General features: G+C 35.6%; 1 protein-coding gene across 1 annotated transcript in view; it reads left to right on the top strand.

The window, feature by feature from the left end:
• Positions 1-22,797, top strand: part of LOC123806762 (protein transport protein Sec31A-like) — a 78,065-nt gene that overhangs the window by 38,558 nt on the left and 16,710 nt on the right. The window contains 10 exon segments of the mRNA XM_045820028.1: positions 672-710; positions 1,198-1,275; positions 6,499-6,574; positions 7,006-7,184; positions 8,852-8,978; positions 12,334-12,479; positions 13,677-13,850; positions 15,927-16,100; positions 19,187-19,313; positions 21,150-21,488. Coding sequence (XP_045675984.1) covers positions 672-710; positions 1,198-1,275; positions 6,499-6,574; positions 7,006-7,184; positions 8,852-8,978; positions 12,334-12,479; positions 13,677-13,850; positions 15,927-16,100; positions 19,187-19,313; positions 21,150-21,488 — 1,459 coding nt within the window.

Here is a 22,797-nt window from a genome sequence, read left to right as displayed (position 1 = left end):
TTATTAGTCTGTGTAGCTTAATGCTATAACTTCTTTAGGTTTTTAAGAGATTAATATCAAAATTCTACTGCATACCAGATAGCAAACACAGGAAATAGAATTTGTCAGAATGCTTTTTTCTTTTAAAGTTTTTAAATTTTTATTTATTTATTTATTACTGATTTTAGAGAGAGAGAGAAACATCAATTTGTTTTTCCACTTCTTTATGCATTCATTGGTTGATTCTTATATGTGCTCTGACCAGGGATCTAACCTGCAATCTTGACGTATAGGGATGATGCTCTAACCAACTGAGCTACCCAGTCAGGGCTTCAAAATACTTGGAATAGCATTTGTCTCCAGAGTGAGTACCTGAAGAAATATTTTAGAAAACTAATTGCAGTTATTTTATTTAAAACAAAATAGAAGAAAATACGCTTGTTTTGAAGTTTTGTCATTGAACAACAGAGTGAGATGGTATGTGAGCAGTGGAATTCCTTGTAATTGAAACTAGAACCATTGAGAATCAGTCCTGCACAGATTTTATTCTTTTCTTAAACATGCTATCCCTGATCAGAACTTCTGTGGATTTTTGCCAATGAGAATGGAATAAGAGATGAATATTTGCTATATACCTTGAAATAGAATTCCATTGAGTAGGTGAGTGGGGTTTTTTTATTTTTTTATTTCAGATTACTTTGGCCTTGAACAAAGTGGATGGACCTGATGTGGTAAGAAGGCCTTTAAAAATAGCTATCTTCTAAAATTTTGGTTTAGGTGATAACAAAAAAGGAAACATAATTTAAGAAATGTGTTCTATTGCTTTATGGTATAAAATAAATGCTGATTGAAGATATTTTAATAAGTCAATAAATTCTCATTTTAGAGCAGTATAAATTTAGCTGGTAGAGCATACCTTGTTCTTGATGGTATTTGAATTTTGCAAAAACAAAGAAAAAACGAAATCAATGACTGCCCAAATACCTAACATTAAGATCTTTGTTGTCGAGGGGACATTTAGTAGAAAAAGGGAAGATCTCAGCTGTAATGGCTCTTTGCTTTTCTTCTAATGGTGTGTCTCAAATTTACTTAGTGTTGCTTCTTACGATTAAAGTAGCTCTGAATGTTGTTTATTGGGTCTTTTGTCTTTATTTTTCACTAATAACCTTTTAATGCTACTAACTTCAACTTCCTCTGCAATTGTTTTGTGTACCAAAGGCTCTTAAAGATTCTGATCAAGTAGCACAGAGTGATGGGGAGGAGAGCCCTGCTGCTGAAGAGCAGCTCTTGGGAGAGGTACTTATTTTTTTTTCATTTTAATTACATTGGGAAAATAGATGCTATTTGTTTACCACACACTGAAATATGGAAAATTTTCTTAACTATATGTTTCAAAATTAAGATGGAATATATTGTTTTCTTAGAGATGTTTAGGGTAGGAGTCTATTTACTAGTTTTACAGAAGTATCATCTCTAAAATTTTTAGTTCTCTGACCTAGATTCTGGATTATATGGTTTAAAATGAACAGTTGATGTGGGGTTAACTTAGTTTGGTCAGATAGACAATATTATGTCAAACTGAAAAGAGATTTTATTCAGATATCCACTGTTCATTGTATGTGAAGTTAATGTTTTTATCTTGACACTTTAATAATTAGGGCCCACTATTAGTAGCATAGGCTTCTGAATTAGTTTCTTGAATTTTGGAGTTCAAGTAAAGAGTATTTCACTAAATAAACTGATTGCCATGATTACTGTAAACGTTTTCTCAGTTGTATTTGATAATTTTTACAACTAATTTAAAAGAGTCCTTGAACACAATGTTGTACCTTTAATTTTCTGGGGTATTTTTTAACCACTAACAAATAATTCTGTAATTACTTTTCTTGCTTTTTATTATACTTCTTCTTGGAAAATTAAGTTTTTTTTCCATCTCGCCTTTGACTTTTCCATTCTTCTTTGTGATATGGGAATATCTGACTGTGGAATATTTCTTACTGTCTTTTACTAAGTTATGAACACAACTCATCAATAAATTTAGACTATTACAAGATAACTATAAAAAAACATCTTTCTTGGAAGTAGGTCTAGCATTTATTTAAGTTGAGAATAAAGGATATGGGTAAAATCTTACAAAAGATTTTAACTAATTTTGAGAATACCTACACAAAATTGTAGGGTACATTAAAAAATATACTTTCAGCCCTGATGAGTGTAGCCCAGTTGGCTGGGTGTTGTCCTGCAAAGTGAAGGATCGCCAGTTTGATTGCCGATCAGGACACATACCTGGGTTGCAGGTTCTGTCCTTGGGTGGGGCACCTGCAAGAGGCAACAGATTGATTTTTATCTCCCTCTCTTTCTCCCTTCTTTCACCTCTCTCTAAAATTAAAAAAGTAAAATCTTTTTTAAAAATGTACTTGCATTTATATACAACTGAATAAACTATGTATTATCAAATAGAAGATCATTTGGAAATACACTCAAGAATAATATGTATTTTGCCTTGGCTGGTATGACTTAGTGGATTGAGTGTGGGGCTGTGAACCAAAGGGTCACCAGTTCGATTCCCAGTCAGGGCACATGGCTGGGTTGTGGGCCAGGTCCCCAGTAGGGGGTGCACGAGAGGCAACCACATACCAATATTTCTGTCTCTTCCTCCCTTCCCCCCTCTCTAAAATTAAATAAATAAAACCTTTTTTAAAAAAGAATATGTATTTAACAAAAGAGTAGTCATCTGTGTGTACTTTCAGAGTATTTAAAAAAATTTTAAGGAGATAAAATCTTCCTCTTTATCTTAATGATGCTATTTGTTTACCAAACATAGTAGATAACACATTGAAGATACTCAACATGTAATAAATTGTGCATTTGTTGGCCTTATGCATGTTTCAGAAGTTCATATATAAAGGTTTATCGGTTAGAAAGCAGATTTGAAAAATTGTGATTTTTAAAAAAGAAGGCTTTTTTTTATTGTGTTAGTGAATATAGTAATCAAATCAGTATCTGATTTATTTTTTCTCTATATAAAATATTTTTATTTTTTAAATGCTACTTTATTGATTATGCTATTACAGTTGTCCTGAATTTTCCCCCTTTGCCCCCCTCCACCCTGCACTCCCCCTCCCTCACGCAGTCCTCTCATCATTGTTCATGTCCATGAGTCATGCTGTTAAGTTCTTTGGCTACTCCATTTCCTATACTGTACTTTTACATCCCCATGGCTATTCTGTAACTAACTACTTATTTGTACTTCTTAATCCCCTCACCCCTTCACCCATTCCCCCACATTCCCCTCCCATCTGGCAACCATCAAAATGCTCTCTGTATCCATAATTCTGTCTCTGTTCTTGTTTGCTTAGTTTGTTTTTTAGATTCATTTGTTGATAGATATGTATTTTTCATAATTTCATTTTTCATAGTTTTGATCATTTTTTCTTATATAAGTCTCTTTAGCATTTCATATAATAATGGTTTGGTGATGATGAACTCTTTTAGTTTTACCTTGTCTGAGCTTTGCTGGGTAGAGCAATCTTGACTGTAGGTCCCCTCTTTTTATAACTTTGAATATTTGTTGCCAGTCCCTTTTAGCCTGCAAAGTTTCTTTTGAAAAATCAGCTGACAGTATTATAGGAACTCCCTTGTAAGTAACTACCTACTTTTCTTTACAACTTTTTTAAAGATTCTCTTTAACCTTTGACATTTTAATTATGATGTGTCTTGGAGTGGGCCTCTTTGGGTCCATCTTGTTTGGGACTCTATGCTTGCTGGACTTGCATGTCTATTTTCTTCAGCAAATTAGGGAATTTTTTTTTCATTACTTTGTCAAATTAATTATTCTGATTTCTTGCTCTTCCTCTTCTCCTTCTGACACTCCTGTGATGTGAATGTTGGACCTCTTGAAGTTGTCCCAGAGGCTTCTTATACTATTCTCGTTTTTAATTCTTTTTTTCTTGTTGCTCTGATTTATTGTTTTTTTCTTCCTTATGTTCCAAATCATTGATTTGATTCTTGGCTTCATCCATTCTGCTGATTTTTCCCTGTAAATTATTCTTCATTTCAATTAATGTATCATTTGTTTCTGACTCAGTCTTTTTTATACTATTGAGGTCCTCACTAAGTTCATTGAGCATCCTTGTAACCAGTGTTTTGAACTCTGCATCTGATACCCCTTTTGTTTAGTTCTTTTTCTGGAGTTTTGATCTGTTCTTTCATTTGGGCCATGTTTCTTGTTTCCTCATTTTGGCAGCCTCCCTGTGTTTGCTTCTGTGTATTAGGTAAAGCTGTTTTGACTCTGTGTCTTGGTAGTGTGGCCTAATGTAGTAGGTGTCCTGTATTGTCCAGTGGCACAGCCTCCCATATCACCCAAGCTCAGTACTTGGGGTGCACGCTTTGTGTGGGCTGAGTATACCCTCCTCTTATAATTGAGCCTTCTTTGCTGTTGGCAGATCATTGGGAGGGATTTAGCCATACCAGTCAGCTGCAAGGATTTGCCATGACCACTGATCACCAACCTTTGCCTTCTAAGGAGGATCAGCTATACAGGGGCAGGGTGGTGCTCCAACATGGTCCATAGCTGTCCATTGGGTGTGCTGGCCCTGGGGTTTCCCAGGTGGTACAGGCCAAGGTCAACCCCCACCTGTGTTTTACACGGGACCACCCCGTCTGAACTATAAAGTAATCTGCTCCTTGTCCTGGGCTTGGTGAAGCCAAACTGTGAATCTAGGCTGGCTGCTGCCAGTGCGGGGCCTGGGGCCTACTGAGGCCAGCTGTTGTTTATTTGAGAGGATTTATTTTAAGAAGTTGTAAAGCATGAGCCAAAACCAGCCATTCATATGGAAAAGCATCTGGGGTGGGGCAGAATCTCAGGAATCTCCAAGGCAGGTCAGAAAGTGTTATCCAGGTTGATGGAGTCTTAGATATGGCACCAGCTTGCCAGCTCTGTGTGGGGGATAGGAGGGGGCGTTCTTTAAGAGGAACTGTTTGAGATTCCAGCAGTTTCCTCCACAGACTCAATCCCTGCTTATTTTTGCCATCAGAAGTTGTGGGGATTTATCTTCCCGGCACTAGAACTATGGGCTGAAGGGCCATGTCTGGGGCTGGGACTCCTTACTCTCAAGATATCCCTCTTGAATTTTTTTCCATTGCACATGGGTGAGGGGCCAGCCCATTTCTACATCTGTGCTCCATCCTACTAGTCTGTATGGATGTGGTTTCTTTAATTCCATAGTTGTTAGACTTCCATTCAACTCGATTTCTGATGGTTGTTCTATATTTTAGTTGTAATTTTGATGTGGTTGTGTGAGGAGGAGGAGGAGAGCCATGTCTGCCTATGCCACCATCTTAACCAGAAGTCTTGTTTTATTTCTTAATGTGAAGTATTTAAGTTCTGATATTCTTTTGTTTAAGTTTTTAAATTCTAAATGCTCTTTAGTTGGAGAAAGAGTTATAGTTATTCTCTTGTAATAGTCCATATTAACTATAACTAAGCATTATTTACCTATGATGTCATGCTGTGCTCTTCACTAAAATTGCCCAATCCAAAAATGCCCCTGATTTTTAAAACTAGACACTTTTACATTCAGGCATGTAGGTTACAAAAGTACAGAAGATAGGTCTTTTATCTCATATAAGACAGCTATGCTTTTCTTTAAAATTTCTCAGTAATCTTTTATATATTTCTTTTAAAAAATTAAAGGTTTTATTTGTTTAATTTTAGAGAGAAGGGAAGGGGATGGGGAAAGAGAGGGAGAGAAATACCAGTGTGAGAAAGAAACATCAACTGTCTGCCTCTTGTATGTGCCCCAACCAGGGATCAAACCCCCAACCCAGGCATGTGCCCTGACTAGAATTGAGCAGTGACCTCTCACTTGGCAGAGGGATGCCCAACCAAGTGAGCCACACTGGTCAGGGCTGATATATTTTATTTTTTGTCTTTTTTTTATTTTTATGCATAAAAGTGAAGGCATATATGCCTCCATTATACTTCTTTTCTCCTAAAGAAAAAAAAATTGAATTTATATTTACTCAGTCTCAACACGTCATCTCAGAAATTTATATCAGAACTGTATATATTTTTATCAGACTAATCTGTTCTGGGTATGGCTAGTTGAAGAGAACACAAAATCTAGAATTGTAGTATATTCATAAACAATCTGTTTACCTTGCGTTTATGTGATTTTTTTCATATTTTGCATGTTTCAAGTTACTCTTAGTTGAGGTATCTAAGAAAACAATGCTTGTTTAGCTTCAATAACTTCTGAGCTACCAATAATGTGTATGTATACTTCAGTTTGTGTAACGTTACTTCTGACGATCTTGGCTTTTACTTATGATTGTATAACAGGAGTTAATTCTTAGTGAAGTTGTAGATCTTAAGTGTAAACTTGGATCTGAGCACTCTCTAGAATAACTTGGCATGTTATCCAGTCAATAAGTGAATAATCATGTATAAATTTTGTTTTGCCAGTAAATTATTCCACAGTTTCATTCTTCTAAATTGTAGCCCTTTCATTTCTTCAGCATGTCAAAGAGGAAAAACAAGAATTTGAATTTCTACCTTCAGCTGGAGGACCATTTAACATCTCCATCAATGGAGGTAAAAACCTGTTGGTTTTTAACTTCGTTTTTTTTTTAATCATTTCAAAGCATATAGTTCTTAAGTTTAAGTTAGAAATATTTTGCTACAAGTGTTAGAAGGTTAAAAAGAAGAACTCAGTTATCATTTAGTATGTGTAATTAGTGTCTTAGAAATGGTGGGATATTCTGGCACCTATGTAATAGAAACCGTGTGATATTTATTACTCCAGTTTAAGCAATCTATAAAGTGTGGTATCTTACCTGATTTTACTTACATGCTATCAGTGTATTGCCACAGATCTCAACAGTTTCTGTTAAAAATTAATCACCAGTAATAATCAGAAATTAGAATTTTTTTCTTCTTTGGGTGTGCATATAAAAGTTGATATGTGTAATATTTTTTCTTATAACAAAAAACTTTAACTTGGGTGTATTATATCTTTATTGCAGATATTGATGGTTTAATTACTCAGGCTTTGTTGACGGGTAACTTTGAGAGCGCTGTTGACCTTTGTTTACATGATAACCGCATGGCCGATGCTATAATATTGGCCATAGCAGGTGGACAAGAACTATTGGCTCGAACCCAGAAGAAATACTTTGCAAAATCACAAAGCAAAGTTACCAGGGTATGTTATTTTAAAAATAGGTAAACAAACAATAACTTTTATCTGATTATAAAAGCAATACACTTTTATTATAGATGATTGAAATGCAGAAAACAGTAAACAATAAAAAAACCCATCCATAATTTCTTGACCCAGAAATAGTTAATGTTCATAGTTGGGCATGATTATTTCAATTTTTGTTCTTTTATAATTTTTTTAACTTATTGATTTTAGAAAGAGCTATAGAGAGGAAGGAAGAGAGAGAGAAACATCGATTTGTTGTTCCACTTATTTATATATTCATTGGTTGACTCTTATATGTGTTTGGGGATTGAACTGCCGCAACCTTGGCGTATTGGGACAACGCTCGGACCAACGGAGCTATTTAGCCAGGCAATTTTTGTTCTTTACATATAAAATGAGTAATACTTTTCATGGTTTTTTATTGTGGAAAAGATAGAATATAGAAATTTTTTTTATCCTCACCCGAGGACAATTTTTCGTTGCTTTTAGAAAGAGGAAGGGGGAAAGAGAGAGAAACATCAATGTGAGAAACATTGATTGAGGAGCCTCTCGTAGGCTCCCCATCCGGGGATCAAACCTGCAACCTAGTATGTGCCCTGACCAGGAATCAAACTCATAACCTTTTAGTGTATGGGACGATCCTCCAACCAAATGAGCCACACTGTCCAGGGCTAGAAAACTTTAAAGATAAATATTTAACACCCTCTAATTCTTCTATCAGATTGGTATTTCTCAATCTCAAATTGGGTCCAACTTTCCATACCTCTTCCTATGTGTTTGTAGAATTTTTTAAAACAGAATCAGGATCGTATATGTATATATGTGTGTGGTTTTACTTACAAATATTGTCACATTTTCCTATATTATTAAAGATTCTTACAAAAATTATAATTGGTCTATGAAATTCTACAGCAAGGATGTATTTTTTCTCTTGCTTGGGGGTGTTTAGGTAGTTTCTGATATTTTCCTAACACTGATAAGTTAGTGTTAAACATCCTTGTTATACCTAAAGATCTGTGAGAATTTCTAATTATTTAATGAGGTTACAATCCTAGGAAAGGAATTTCTGGAGCAAAGGGTCTAAACATTTTAAAGTCCCTGCTTGATGTTATTATTTTCTTCTAATAAAAGTTGCCCCAGATTTCAGTCCTTTTAGCATTGGTTGCCATCAGTCTCCTTAGCCTTGTCTCTTGTCACTTTCTCCCCTGTTATTTTTTAGCCACTCTGGCCACCTTTCAGTTCCTAACGCATTCCATGTGCCTTTCTCTATTGGGACTTTGCACCTAGAGTTCCCTTGGCCTAGAATATTTTCTTCCCTCCTTGATGAAATTAATTCTTACTTCGTATCACATGTCTGTATGCTTAGAAAGTTGTTCTTGATCCATCAGATCAGGTTATGACTTTCTGTTAAATGTTTTGATAACACTCTATACTTTTTCTTCTCGGAATTCTATAAAGTGTGTTGTTGTGATATTTTTTAAAGGAAAAAATAATACCATACTCTATGTTAGTTGGTTCAAGGATATATTTCACTTTGCTGCTGTTTATTCTATGTGAAATACTATGAATAATAACAATTTTTGAAAGATATGATTGATTAACCAGAGTTAGTTATTATTAATATACCAACAGCTTTTAATATTCCCTTTTTTCCCTTTCCCAAGCTAATTACTGCAGTGGTGATGAAGAACTGGAAAGAGATTGTTGAGTCTTGTGACCTTAAAAATTGGAGAGAGGCTTTAGCTGCAGTATTGACTTATGCTAAACCTGATGAGTTTTCAGCCCTCTGTGGTAAGAAAATGAGCTTTATATTATGTATGTGGCATAGTATATTATAAATAAAATTGACAAATATTAGAAATTTTCAATCTCATCAAGATGGAGACATAGGTAAACGCTCCTTGTTTCCACACACAACCACAACAAAAAGTACAAATAGACTACAAAACAGATATTGCCCAGAATTGTCAGAAAATCTAGCTGTATGGCAGTCTGACAACCAAGGATTTAAAGAAGCCACATTCATCCAGATGGGTAGGAGGGGTGGAGATGCAGAGAGACACAGAGAGGTGCCAAGAGATGCAGAGAAGTGCATAGAGACATGGAGAGATGTGGGGTGGCACAGAGAGGTGTGGAGATGCAGAACAGTTGGTCACACATCCATATGTGGAGGATGAAAATCAGGAGGGATACCTTGGGATCAAGGGGTCCCAGCCCCAGACAGGACAATGCAGCCCAGGGTTCCAGCACCAGAAGGATAAGTCCCCATAACTTCTGGCTGTAAAAACCAGTGCGGGTGGGAGCTGCAGAAGAAACTGCAGAATTCTCAGGAGACTCTTAAAGGGACTGCAACTGACTTAGGACTTATGCAGACTCACCCCCTCTGGGATTTAGCATCAGGGCAACAGCTGGAGGGTACTAGTGGCATATGGGAAGAAATTGAAGTGACTGGCAACGAGGCAAGTGCTGGGAGACAGCTTCCTCCTAGGCAAAACTCTGAAGGCCAGGCAGCGGCATTATCTCCTCTCCAAGCTCTTCCCCACACAGAGCCACAGAGTGGTGACACGGGTTACCCCTACCCTGGTGACTACCCATACAACTTACAAGTGTGCTTTTCTACAGTAGGCTACACTACTAAGATGGGGAGTCAAGCCTCTGTGTCTAATACACAGAAACAAAGGGAGGCTGCCAAAATAAGACAAACATGGCCTGAATGAAAGTAGAGAATAAAACTCCAGAAAAAAACCTAAATGAAATGGAGATAGGCAAACTATCAGGTGTAGAGTTCAAAACATGGGTTGTTGGGATGCTCAAGGAACTCATTGGGTACTTCAACAGCATAAAAAAGACCCAAGCAGAAGTAAAAGTTACATCAAGTGAAATTTAAAAAAATCTACAGGGAACCAACAGTGGAGGGGGTAAAGCTGAGAATATAAGATAGAAAGAAATTATTTAATCAGAACAGCAGGAAGAAAAAAATTTTTAAAAATGAGGATAGGCTAAGGAGCCTTGGGATATTTCTAAACATACAAACATCAGAATCATAGGGTGCCAAAAGGAGACAAGGAAGAAAAAGAAATTGAAAACTTATTTGAGAAAATAATAAAAGAAAGCTTGCCTAATTTGGTGAAAGAAATAGACATGCAAGTCCACAAAGCATGAAGAGTCCCAAACAAGTTGGATCCAAAGAGGACCACACCAAAACACATAATTAAAATATCAAAGGTTAAAGATAAAGAGAGAATCTTAAAAGCAGCAAGAGAAAAACAGTTATTTACAAAGGAGTTCCCATAAGCCAATCTGCTGATTGTTTAAAAGAATCTTTACGGGCTAGAAGGGGCTGGAAAGAAGTATTCAAAGTGATGAAAACAAGGACCTACAACCTATTCTGCAACAAATTATTCTGTCCAGCAAAGCTATCATTTAGAATGGAGGGGCAGATAAAGTGCTTCCCAAACAAGGTAAAACTAAAGGAGTTCATCACCAATCCACTGTATGAAATGCTAAAGGGAATTATACAATAAAAAAGATCAAAACTATGAACGTTAGAATGGCAATAAATTCACAACTATGAACAATTGAATCTAATAAACAAACTAAGCAAACAGGCAGTACAGGAACAGAATCATAGGAATGGACATCATTTGGAGGGTTATCAGTTTGGAGGGGAAGAGGGTGACTAGAGGATAAGGTCCAGGGATTAAGAAGTACAAATTGGTGCATACAAAATAGGGGGATGTTAAGAACAGTATAGTTAATGGAGTAGCCAAAGAACTTATATGCACAACTAACTCATGGACATGAACCTAGGGAAGGTTATTGTTCAAGTGGAGGGGGGTACTGGATAAAGGGCAACAAAGGGGAAAAATTGCGACAACTGTAATAGCATAATCAATAGAATATATTTTTAAGTTATAGAAATCCCTATATCACAAATGTGTGTTTAGTTTAGCCTTTTTGAAACTATATTATGCATGCCCTGATTTTTAAAGAAATAAAATATCTTATGTCGGGGGAAAAATACATTTTCATAAACCTACCAATCACAAATAAGAAAAAGGGTTCTCATTTGAATGCTTTTTTCAGAATTATTTTCTATATTACTTCTCCATATCTAATCATTTTTAATAATACTGTTTAATGATTTTGATTTCAGACAGACCAGACTTAGAATCTTGTCTCTGCCACTTACTAGCTGTACAACCTAGTCAAAAATGCTTTCTAAGCCTTGATCTGTTCTTATGTAAAATGATACAAAATCACCTCTCACTTAATAAATGTTAGCTTGATAAAATTAATAATTATAGCCTGTCTTGTGTGGCTCAGTGTGTTTCACATCGTCTGCCAAACTAAAAGATCATTGGTTCAATTCCAAGTCAGAGGACATGCCTGGGTTGTGAACCAGCTCCCCAGTTGGGGGCATGTGAGAGGCAACTGATGGATGTATCTCTCACAGATCGATGTTTCTCTCCCTCTGTTTCTCCCTTCCTTCTCCTCACTCTAAAAATAAATAAAATCTTTTTAAAAATTAATAATTATAACATTTGAGTAGAAATTACCTTTGAGAGTCTAATATTTCTTAGACTGAATATTTCTAAACTGGTGACTAAGGAATAATATTTATCTGTAAGAATGGAAACTTTAGGCTGCTTAGTGTGGAAGGAACAGCAGTTTGTCAACTTGAAAGTATTATAAGAATATGAAAATTAAAAGATAACAACTTTATTATTATAAATAATTTATAGTAATCTTAGCTGTCATTGATGTTTATTCCAATTGTGCCATATTTTAAACTAGTGCTTACAAAAATATCTGATGTGATAACTTGGAGTTAAATGCTTATTAGGATTTTTCTGTACAAATATTGTTTCCATTTATTTTTTCCCTAATATAATTAATGTAAATCCATTCTATAGCTAGGTATAGAATCTTGTCACTTAGAGTCTTGTCTATTATATACGATTTGTCATGCACTTTTATTTCACTTGACAAATATTTACTGAAACTTTACATGGCACAATGATTTTCTACCTGCTACTCACTGGTTGTGAAGTTTATACTTTTGAAAATGTTATTGGGCTGCTCACAATTTCACATACAGAGTGTCTTAGATATAATCTTATTTTGCTTCTCTTTTGATTTGTAGATCTTTTGGGAACCAGGCTTGAAAGTGAAGGTGATAGCCCCCTGCAGACTCAGGCATGTCTCTGCTATATTTGTGCAGGCAATGTAGAGAAATTAGTTGCATGTTGGACTAAAGCTCAAGATGGAACCAGCCCTTTGTCACTTCAGGTTAGTATCTTTGAAACCTTTTTAGTTGTCTTTCACCCTATTTATAGAAGTAATTTGTTCTAGTTCATTGCTTTTACCCTTAGTTATTTACATTTTAGAAGTTCTTGTACTAGATAATTATGCATATTTATTGCTGTATTTGGAGGGAGAGAGTTTGAGATGATATTATAGTTAAAAGGGGTTGCAGTGGTTTATGAGGTCAGGGTTGTGATTTGGTACTTAATTGGGGAAAGTAGATGCCAAGAGCATGAAAACAGCCTTTACTTTACCTCTTTTTCTTCCTGCTCCTCTCTCTGCCTCCAGTGATCCTGTCTGTTTTGGGCAAAGAAAGAATCAATGTAGGGTAACTAATGAGAGGCATCCCCAGTACCGATAGAGAATCTTCATGGTTAAGGAGAAATGAAAGTAAGAAATGAGTGTATTCCCATGTAACACTAATACATGGACAAGCGAGGAAGTAAAAAATTATTCTCAGGCACTGAGTAATTATATATTTAAATTTTTTCCCTAAGCATTTAATCAGCAGTGTCTCATTTCAGTCTAGTATTTCTTTTTTTTTCTGGAAAGAGGTTTACAGGAAATTTGTTGCTTTAAATATTACTCTGTTGAAACTGAAAATCTGGTAGGAAATCCAGGTTTCCTTCTATGTGCTTCTGAGAGAAAACACTTGTTTCACACTTTTGGATTTGTGTACCTCTAAAGGGCAATAGGTAGGATATTGTTGTGCTTTATACATGAAGCATAACTCCCCATTGTTGAAAGAATTGGTATTGAGGAGCAATATGAGAAACTTTGGGTTGAAATAGTAATCCCATTTGTAGGTCACCTCATAGTAGTACTATTTTTATAATATAGATAGTATGATGTTTTCATTCATAGTTTCTCCTGTTCCTGCTAGAACCCAATTTTCTGCCTTCGGACACTTTGGATATGCCTCTTTTAACTTACAAATATCTGGCAGTCTAAGGATGTTTAGGAGAAGGTGGTAACCTATGCCCTATTCATAACATGAGTAAGAGACCTTCCTCCTTACTTTTTCCGTTACTTAAATGGTGGTAAACTATTCCAGACCTTTCTAAGAGAGGTGATAATAGGTACTATACTTTTTTGGAAATCGTAGTAATTATCTTTTCCTGTTTCCTCTCATACAGATCTTGGTATCCTTCTCTTTTACTCTCCTTTCTTTTTCTCACTTAGGATCTGATTGAGAAAGTTGTCATCCTACGAAAAGCTGTACAACTCACCCAAGCCATGGACACTAACACTGTAGGAGTTCTTCTGGCTGAGAAGATGAGTCAGTATGCCAGTTTGTTGGCAGCCCAGGGCAGTATTGCTGCAGCCTTGGCTTTTCTTCCTGAAAGCACCAACCAGGTAATTATAAGTGGTCATTTTTCTTATTTTAATATATGAGTAAGGTGAGCCCAGTAGATAGCACTCAGTATTAAACATAAACATGCTAGTAGGTGGAATGTTTCGGAGTGGTTGAATGTCTATCACCTGACTATAGGTGAATGTTGTCGGACAATTCTTCAAGGATCATTATAGGAGTGCCCTTAAAGCTGTGTCAAACAGATAGTATGCTCTCGTAGTATGATACAGCTCTTTGTACAGAGGGTCATAGTATTTGAGGAAATAAATGGGAAAAGGACTAACTTTGTTTCTTAAGCCAGATGCTACTTCTGTGTACAAGGGGCCTTTGTAAGAATCTTCTGTGTTGAAAAGCTGTAAGCGTTCATGCTTAATCAGACTAGTGGGTTGTAATGTCAGAATTCCCACAAGTTCCATCCCAGATACTAGCGAAGAAGTTCGTTCTGTATGCCATCAGTCTGATACCTTCTATGGGCAAGTTTATTTTTAAAGTATTTAAGGCAGAGAGAACTACACTACATTCCTAATTTAGTTTCCTTATTTGGTGTGCAATAAAACTCGGGGTTTTTCATGGTATTGGTTTTAATTCAATTCAATGAGTAACTGACTATACAGTGATGGAAAAGAATGCCAAGATCCTGTCCCTGAGGGAATTTCCAAACTCAAAATGATGGTAGACAAACAAACATAGGATTCCACAAGTGCAGGGTGCTGTGGTAGAGGTAGTAGTGCTGTGGGAGCACAGAAGATAGAAACCTAAAACCCATCATGGGGCATGGGTGGAGTCAAGATGGGATCTGAGGGAAGTTTTCCACAAGTGGGGTATTTATATTTATACTGTGTGTCTGACAGAACTTAATTTTGAACCTTCTAAGTATTTTATTTCTTTATTTTTTATTGTGAACTTTATTCTGTTCTTATGGGGGGGTTTTATTTTTTTTATTTTAAGACTAACTCAATCTAAGATCTTTAGATCTTCTAGCCTTAGAATTAAACTCTTTTCATTACCATTTATAACTACATACATTGTCTACACATTATTCTTTATTATTTTCTTTGGACTTTTAAATATTCTTTATGCAATGTCATAATATTTTTAAAATATTTTATTTATTTATTTTTAGAGAGGGGGAAGGGAAGGAAAAAGGAAAAAAAATCAGTGTGTGAGAGAAACATCAATCAGTTGCCTATTGCACCCCAACTAGGGATTGGCCTGCAACCTAGACATGTGCACTGACTGGGAGTCTAACTAGTGACCCGTGGCCCTGCAGGAGGACACTCAACCGACTGAGCCACACTGGTCAGGGTGCAAATATCATCATTTTGATGTTACTTCACCTATGTATCTCAGTAGATGCTTAGATTTTTTTATGAGACTCTGATATCATTATAGTATACAATTATCCTCCTAAAAGACAATAAAGAATACCTGAAATGTTTAAATGACATGAACTTATAGAAATATATAATTTTTGAAGGTAATAAAATGAATTTTTGCTGAAACATTTCAACATTGCTTTCTTGTTGTTAATATATGACATGTATGTAGTCAACTCATGCTGTATATCAATATAGCTGTAATCTGTATAAGCTTGAGCTTGACATCTCTTTTATTTCAAATGCCTTTTTAGATTAATTTTTGCTTTCTCAGATCATTATTTTCTTTCATCACCATCTTTAGCAGTTGATTCTCTTTGGGAGCCTTTTTTCCCTACAAAGAAGCAAAGTTATATTTTAAAACTACTTTTGTGATTTGTGAACATTACTTAACTACAAGAAAATAACAAAAGAGCAGCGATGAGAAGTGACCTTGATCTTGCATGCCACCATGTAGTAGGCATAATTCAAATCACTGCCTCAGTTAAATTGCAAGTTACACTGTATATTATGGACCTTTCGTGTCAGTCTTGAGTGTTAGAAACCATGATGTCAGAACCTGGTGTGCCAAGGTTTGTTGTAGAATACACAGCACATAAACAAATATATGAATGATCAAGCTTACTATAAGAAAATCAACATGCTGTCATATATTTGGATGAACTCTTAATAATTTGTGTTTTCTTCCATTGCTTCTTATAGCCAAATATTGTGCAGCTTCGTGACAGACTTTGTAGAGCACAAGGAGAGCCTGTACCAGGACAGGAATCACCCAAAGTACCTTATGAGAGGCAGCAGCTGCCCAAGGACAGGCCTGGACCAATTGCTGGCCACACGCAGATGCCAAGAGTTGCACCTCAACAATACTATCCCCATGTGAGTGATACGGTCCAGATTAAGTAGGAACGTTTCATGTGTTTCTGTTCAAATGAGTGGTTTTAGTTTGTTGGGTAACAGACCTTATCCACTGTGATAAAACTAGACAACATATTGTTTTGGTAGGTATACTTTTTGTATTCTTCAAAGTGGTATTTATGTTTTTAAAAATTATCCCTTTAGTCTAATAGATTATATTTTAGACACAAATTAAGCTCTCCAGATAGATTTCTTATTTCTCCATAACTCAAACTTTTATAATGCATGTACATCTGTTCTTGAAACTTCTACAATTTGATTCATCTAACAAAGTTTAAGTAAAGTGGTGGCAACAATTGTATAGTTAATTTTATAAAATATTTTTAGAAAATAGTCTTTTTTTTTTTAGTATTCTTTTCTGAATCATTAGTGTAGGTTTATTATGTCATCTGTATCAGCACGATGAAGAGTATTGAGAATATACACTTTTTGGAGAAAACTGAATGACCAAAAGTTTATGAAGTTATAGGTCATGGGGAATTTGAAGATGATTGAATATTTTTTATTTATTTATTAAATTAAACTTACCATGTTTAGTGGCAAAAAAGTGGCCTATGTTGTCTTTTACTGTTTCGTGTAGAGATGTATTTCTAGACCATCAGATAACATTTATGTTCTTAAAGGAAAGGTATATTTTTATAAATAATAAATGGTCTTGATTGAAAACAAAGCTAACAGATACTGTGCCCATTTTAAAATAGAATAAATTGCTGATAGAATTGACAGGGTCTTTCTTACATTTGATTGAGGCAATGTAAATATAAAATCATGAAAACTAAAAAAAAAATCAAATCACGCTTTTTGGTCTTTTGTACTTTTGCTTAGTACCTAATCAGGATAGATTACATTTGAATATAACTATCTACAGTACTCTGTGTTTTAACAGTTTTCCCATTCATTTGACAAATATTTATTGAGACCCTTACTGTGACTGCCCATCTTTATTTTACATGTTAGGGGTATGTTGGTAAACAAAACAGATTGAATTTCCCACTCTCGTGGAAATTAAACTGCACTTGGAAAGTCTGTAACATAGGTAGGGCAAATCAGGTCATGGCTGGGAACACTTGAGAGGTGGAGAGGTCAATCAACCAACCAGAGTTTTAAGACATAGCATTTGAATTTTTCAGCATTGTGTGGCTAATTAATTGGCAGTCTGGGGCTAGAACTCTGAAGCACCGTGAGTTGGACTATGCTCTTTCTTGGGATACTGACATAGTAAGGCATTCTCTGCATTGAGAGAAGACAGCATTTGCCCTTTATGTCTTTGGGTTTATCTCTCTTTCTGGGAAAACATAAAACATCAAAAGACTTGTTTTACTTTGGCTTACCAGTGTCATGCTTTAAAAAAAGAAAGACAGATTCAACCATAAATTAAGCAATGATTTTCTTTATTAAAGCTTATGCTATGCTGAATGAGGACAGTGGCTTGTAGTTTTAAAGGAAGGTTACAGGCAGGAGTAAAGGAATGAAAGAGAGACCAGATTTGTAGGAGTTCTACTTCAACCAGTACATCTTGCTATTTATGTATTGGAGTTTCTATGAAGATTTACTTGACAAAAAGATTTTGATGGTTTAAAACAATTTAAAACCTCTGGACTCCAGGGTAAGCAACACAGTGTAGCAGACACTGTGTTGGGAGTCAGGAGACTGGGAATGAGTCCTAGCTTCCTTCACCAGTGAGTTGTATGGACCTCAGCAAACCACTTTATATGTCAGGGCCTTGGTTTTCTCATTGGTGTAGGGTGGGGATTAGACTGGATATTCTTTGATGTTCTCTGTATGATTCTAAGCCTCATATGGGACTAATTTTTTTTCATGGCTCTAATGAAATTTAGAAAAGAAAACTTATAGCAATATGTTTACAGAACTATTAGTAGCATGAATACTATTAATGCTTCAGAATAACTTTTTAATCAGTTGCCTTTTTTCCTCAGAATGTCTTCTTTCCTTCCCTACTTACAGGACCTAGCCTTTCCTCTTATTCTTGACATTTGAATGGTATTGTTCTTTGTGCTTTGATTTAGGTTTTTATATTGATTTTTTCTACTGCCTCCCTCCCCTTATTTTATTGTGAATGTGTGCTTTTCTTTTGGAATCCCAGCTACCTTAAAAGCAGTTGCCTGACTAATATGCCATCTTGCTGCCCTTTAACATTTTGCTTTGCATATGGCTGTTAATACCTTTCGGGGTTTTTTTTTCTTCTTTTAACATTTTCATTTTTTATTTTCTGTGATTGATGTTTCTTTGTTCAATTCAGGTTAGAATTGCCCCTACTGTCACTACCTGGAGTAACAAAACTCCTACCGCCCTTCCCAGCCATCCACCTGCAGCCTCTCCCTCTGACACACAGGTATATCCTTCATTATTCCTCTTTGAGCAGAATTCCGCTCACCTAAATATATATAGTTATATATTTTCTATCCCCTTTTCTCAGGTTCCCCTTCACTATCTCTCTGTCTGCTTATTGCATTTGAATGCTTTTAGGATGCAAGAAGCCATTAGCACAATTAATTTATTTTTCTTATCCGTTTCTCCTCCTTTGCAGTTCTAAATTGACTTGAGCGAGAAAAACATCAACCAAGGTTCTAACAATGGTGTAAATCTGCTTTCACTGAAGATTTTCTTTTTTTCCTTTCTTTCTACTTTTTTTATTTTTATTTTTATTTTTGAGCATTGCAGAAATTGAAGAGAAGCAACCTTCCCTTGTGGCATTTATACTTATATTTTCAAAGTGTGGAATTGTGGATGGAATTTAGTAGAGATGAGAAATCCTGGTGACTTATAAATATCATTGACACTTTTATGAGGCTTTTAAAATCTGTGGTTATTCATTGCAATTATTACTTTGAACCTGTCTGATTTTTAAATCACTCAGAATGTGTTGTTCAGAAAATGTGCTCTGAAGAAAAAAGAATGTGCAAAATGCAATGTTTCTTTGTATTATACAATAAAGTATTTTTCAATAGAATTCCATTTTGGAGATTATAAATCCATCATATAAGATTCTTGGTGAATTTTCCTTTTACTATATTCTCATTTCCTAGGGAGAAAATCCTCCACCTCCAGGTTTCTTGATGCATGGAAATGTTAACCCACATGTTGCCGCAGCTCAGCTCCCCACATCACCCAGTCACGTGCACACCCAGGTACCACCTTATCCACAGCCACAGCGTAAGTAGTGTGTCCCTTAAGTCCTTTTATAGCAGCATGTCTTGTCCAGTGTGGTAACTATTTATTTTGAGGCTTCAAAGCCATGATCTAATTAATTTAACAAGAAAGAACCAATGTACATAGGGCCCAAGTCCTTGCTATGGAGAAACATGGTTTCAATAGGAAGCATCCTGAATCACTACACTAACAAATAGTTCTGTCAGTCCATTCAGACCACTTGGCTCCTATTCCTGAGTCTTTACTAAGACATATTAAAGAGAGTCAATTAGCCCATGATTTGGTCTAAAAAAAAATAGAATTTAAAAAATTACTTGGTACATTCTGTTTTCCCTCAGGTGAGATGACATAAATCATTTTTGGAAAAATGGTTCCAAGGGACATTTGTTGTTGTTTTCCACTTACTTTATTTTTTAAGAAATAGGTTTTACTTTTTTTAGAGCAGTTTTATGTTTATAGCAAAACCAAATGGAAAGTACCGAAAGTTACAATATACCACCAGCCCCTCTATGCCAACCTCCCACACTGTTGACATCCTGCACCTCAGTGGTACATCTGTCCCAGTCATTGAGCCTACATCGACACATCATTATCATCCACAGTCCGTGCTTTAGGGTTCACTCTTGGTGTTGTACCTTCTGTGAATTTTGGCAGATGTATAATAATGACACATATACACCAGTGGCTTTTTTTTTCCTCCAGAAAATATTTGCTCTTGGAGAGTAAAATATCACCACTGTTTTAGTTTTAAAATTTAAATGAAGAACAAAACATAGAAATCTCAAAGGGGAATATTATATGAGTAAACAAGTATTATAAAAATAAGAGGTTATCACCTACTAAGAACTAATCTTAATGAGCATGTTCTATGCTAAAATGAATGTTTATACTTAACATGAATACAAATATACAACTTTTCATTCAAGTGCTCAGTGTGAAAGTGCTGTCTTCAGAGTTAGAACTAAGTGCGGTTCTACTGGATTCACTCTGTAGAGGTTCCTATCTACCCCTGGTCATACAGAATGTAACAGTATTAAGATCTCTAGTCTGAGTTCAGTTCACTGCATTAAAATATTAGTTGGCTGCCTGATTACTTACTAACCAACTATATAATATGAAACATAGTAATTGTTTTGTCAGGGATCATAGAGAGTTGATCATTAATTTGGAACTGTACTCAAACTCAGAACTTGAGTAGCTAATGATTTTGCTAAATGTTGGAGAAGACATTTGATAAATTATAGTAGTGCTTATGCTACAATTCTTACGGTGGGGGAGATCTTATGCTGCCACTAAACTCCCTTTAACTAAAGGATATACAATTTCTCTTTGAATGTATAATTCCTCCATGGTTCCATCTGGTGGCTAGCAGATGTCACTGCAGTCTTTTCTCAGAAACAGGAAGTCTCAGAGCCTCTTTTAAAATTGATTTTACTTTTTAAATTTATCTCTCAATTACAGTTGATACACAATATTATGTTAGTTTCAGGTATACAACATAGTGATTAGACATTTATATACCTTATGAAATGATTCCTCTGGAAATTCTAGTATAGAAAAGAGTCAGTCTTACAGTTCTTGGATCTGGTGTTTCAAAGATTTTCATAGCCCATAGCAATGTGGAGATGGCAGGTTTCAAATATGGAATTCAATGACTTTTAGTGTATTTAGGGCATCTGAGCATTGAAAAGCATAACATATAAGTGTTTATGTTTGTTTATAATTTACTGTTAAAAGAATGATAAAAACAATTTCCATAGAATGAGATAAGTGATTTTCTGTTGCTGTCCGAATAAACTTGTAATTAATGAAAATTTCTATTTCTTCTCCTTGGTGTAGCTTATCAACCAGCCCAGCCATATTCCTTCGGAACGGGGGGGCCAGCAACATATCAACCTCAGCAGCCTGTTGCTCCTTCTGCTTCAAACACTTACCCTAACACCTCTTACATATCTTCTACTCCTTCCTATTCTGGGCAGTCTCAGCTGTATGCAGCACAGCACCAGGTCTCTCCACCTACCTCCAGCCCTTCTGCTTCTTTCCCCCCTCCCCCTTCCTCTGGAGCATCCTTCCAGCATGGCGGACCAGGAGCTCCACCATCTTCAGCTTACGCACTGCCTCCTGGAACAACAGGTACACTGCCTGCTGCCAGTGAGCTGCCTGCGTCCCAAAGAACAGGTCTGAGCTTGAAAAGGATTCGGTTTGGCTCCCTCCTTTATTTTTCATGAATACCTGGGTGGAAAGAGGGGAATTATTTCTGTTCATATATTGGATAATGTGAGGTGTTCATTAAGTTTTTATAACAAATTCTCAAACTTTCTAAAGGGGTGATTTTCTTATAATGAATTTAGTTACTAAATGAGGAAAGCTTTAGAGCTTCAAAAGGGTAAGAGTGTGCAATCCACATTGAATTTCAGGTAAGGGGTGAGAAATTAATTGGCAAGATCAGTGGTGGTTGGACCCAGATCTGATTGACACTAATATCTTTACCAGAGTAAAACTAATGCTCTGTGTTCTCACTGTGAAGTTTACACTTTTAAAAAGTACTTGTGTCTTAAAATCATTCATGGAGGCTAAACAGTACGGAGTCTTAGTGAGATTGCACAAATTTTATAAGTATATTTATTTGGAAAGTGAGGAGATATGCTTATCTAAAGGAAAAAAGTGAGAGAACAAAAGTGACAGAATTGCTAATACAGCAGAAAGTCATTGTACACTATTGTTCTAGTTCTCCAGTAGGGCAATGCCAAGCATCCTCTGAAACATTTTGGAAATTTCTAGGTGTGTTATTTTTTTTGGGCGGGGGGGGGGAGTCTAGTAGTATAGTTGTGCATGAAATTTGTAATTAAAAATTATAATTTTAAGTTGTTTTATGGTGAAATACACATTTTATTAATTTTATTCTCATGTTACAATTATAGCATTATGTTAATTTGGGGGGTAAGTTACATTATCTGATTTTTATTTTTGGATAGTAAAAAAGGTCTTAAAAGCATGTGCCATAAAAAGGCATCAGTGAGTCAGGGTTAAGAACTACTAACAACAGTGGATAAAATGTAGACTTTGAAATTAAACTTCCTGGGTTTGTATCCCAGCTTCACTACTTTCTATGTGTATGACCTTGAGTAAGTTACCTAACTTCTTTAAGCATCAGTTTCCTCAAAATAATAATGTTCCCACTTACAAGCTTATAAAGGGGATTAATGTATTAAGTATATAAAAACTACTGAGGGACAGTGACTACAAAATTAGTTGTGATTACACAAAACCTTACATAAAAATTAGAGTTCTGTGCATTTTGATATTTGAAAATAATTTCTCTTTCAGATTATAATTGATGGTTTTAAACTAGAGGGGCAAAAAGATACATGAGTGCTGGCTTTGCTCCTAATACTGAAGTTGCTCCTGGGGAGTCCAGTATTATTTTTTCCTTTTATGTGCTGATCAGTAGCTTTATTTACTGAAAACATTTATCAAAAAAGAGAGT

The sequence above is a fragment of the Phyllostomus hastatus genome, unplaced genomic scaffold (genome assembly GCF_019186645.2).
Source record: "Phyllostomus hastatus isolate PE091 unplaced genomic scaffold, TTU_PhHast_1.1 phas_scaffold_39, whole genome shotgun sequence".
In the NCBI taxonomy this organism is placed as follows: domain Eukaryota; kingdom Metazoa; phylum Chordata; class Mammalia; order Chiroptera; family Phyllostomidae; genus Phyllostomus; species Phyllostomus hastatus.
This window is presented reverse-complemented; position numbering and strand designations above follow the sequence as displayed.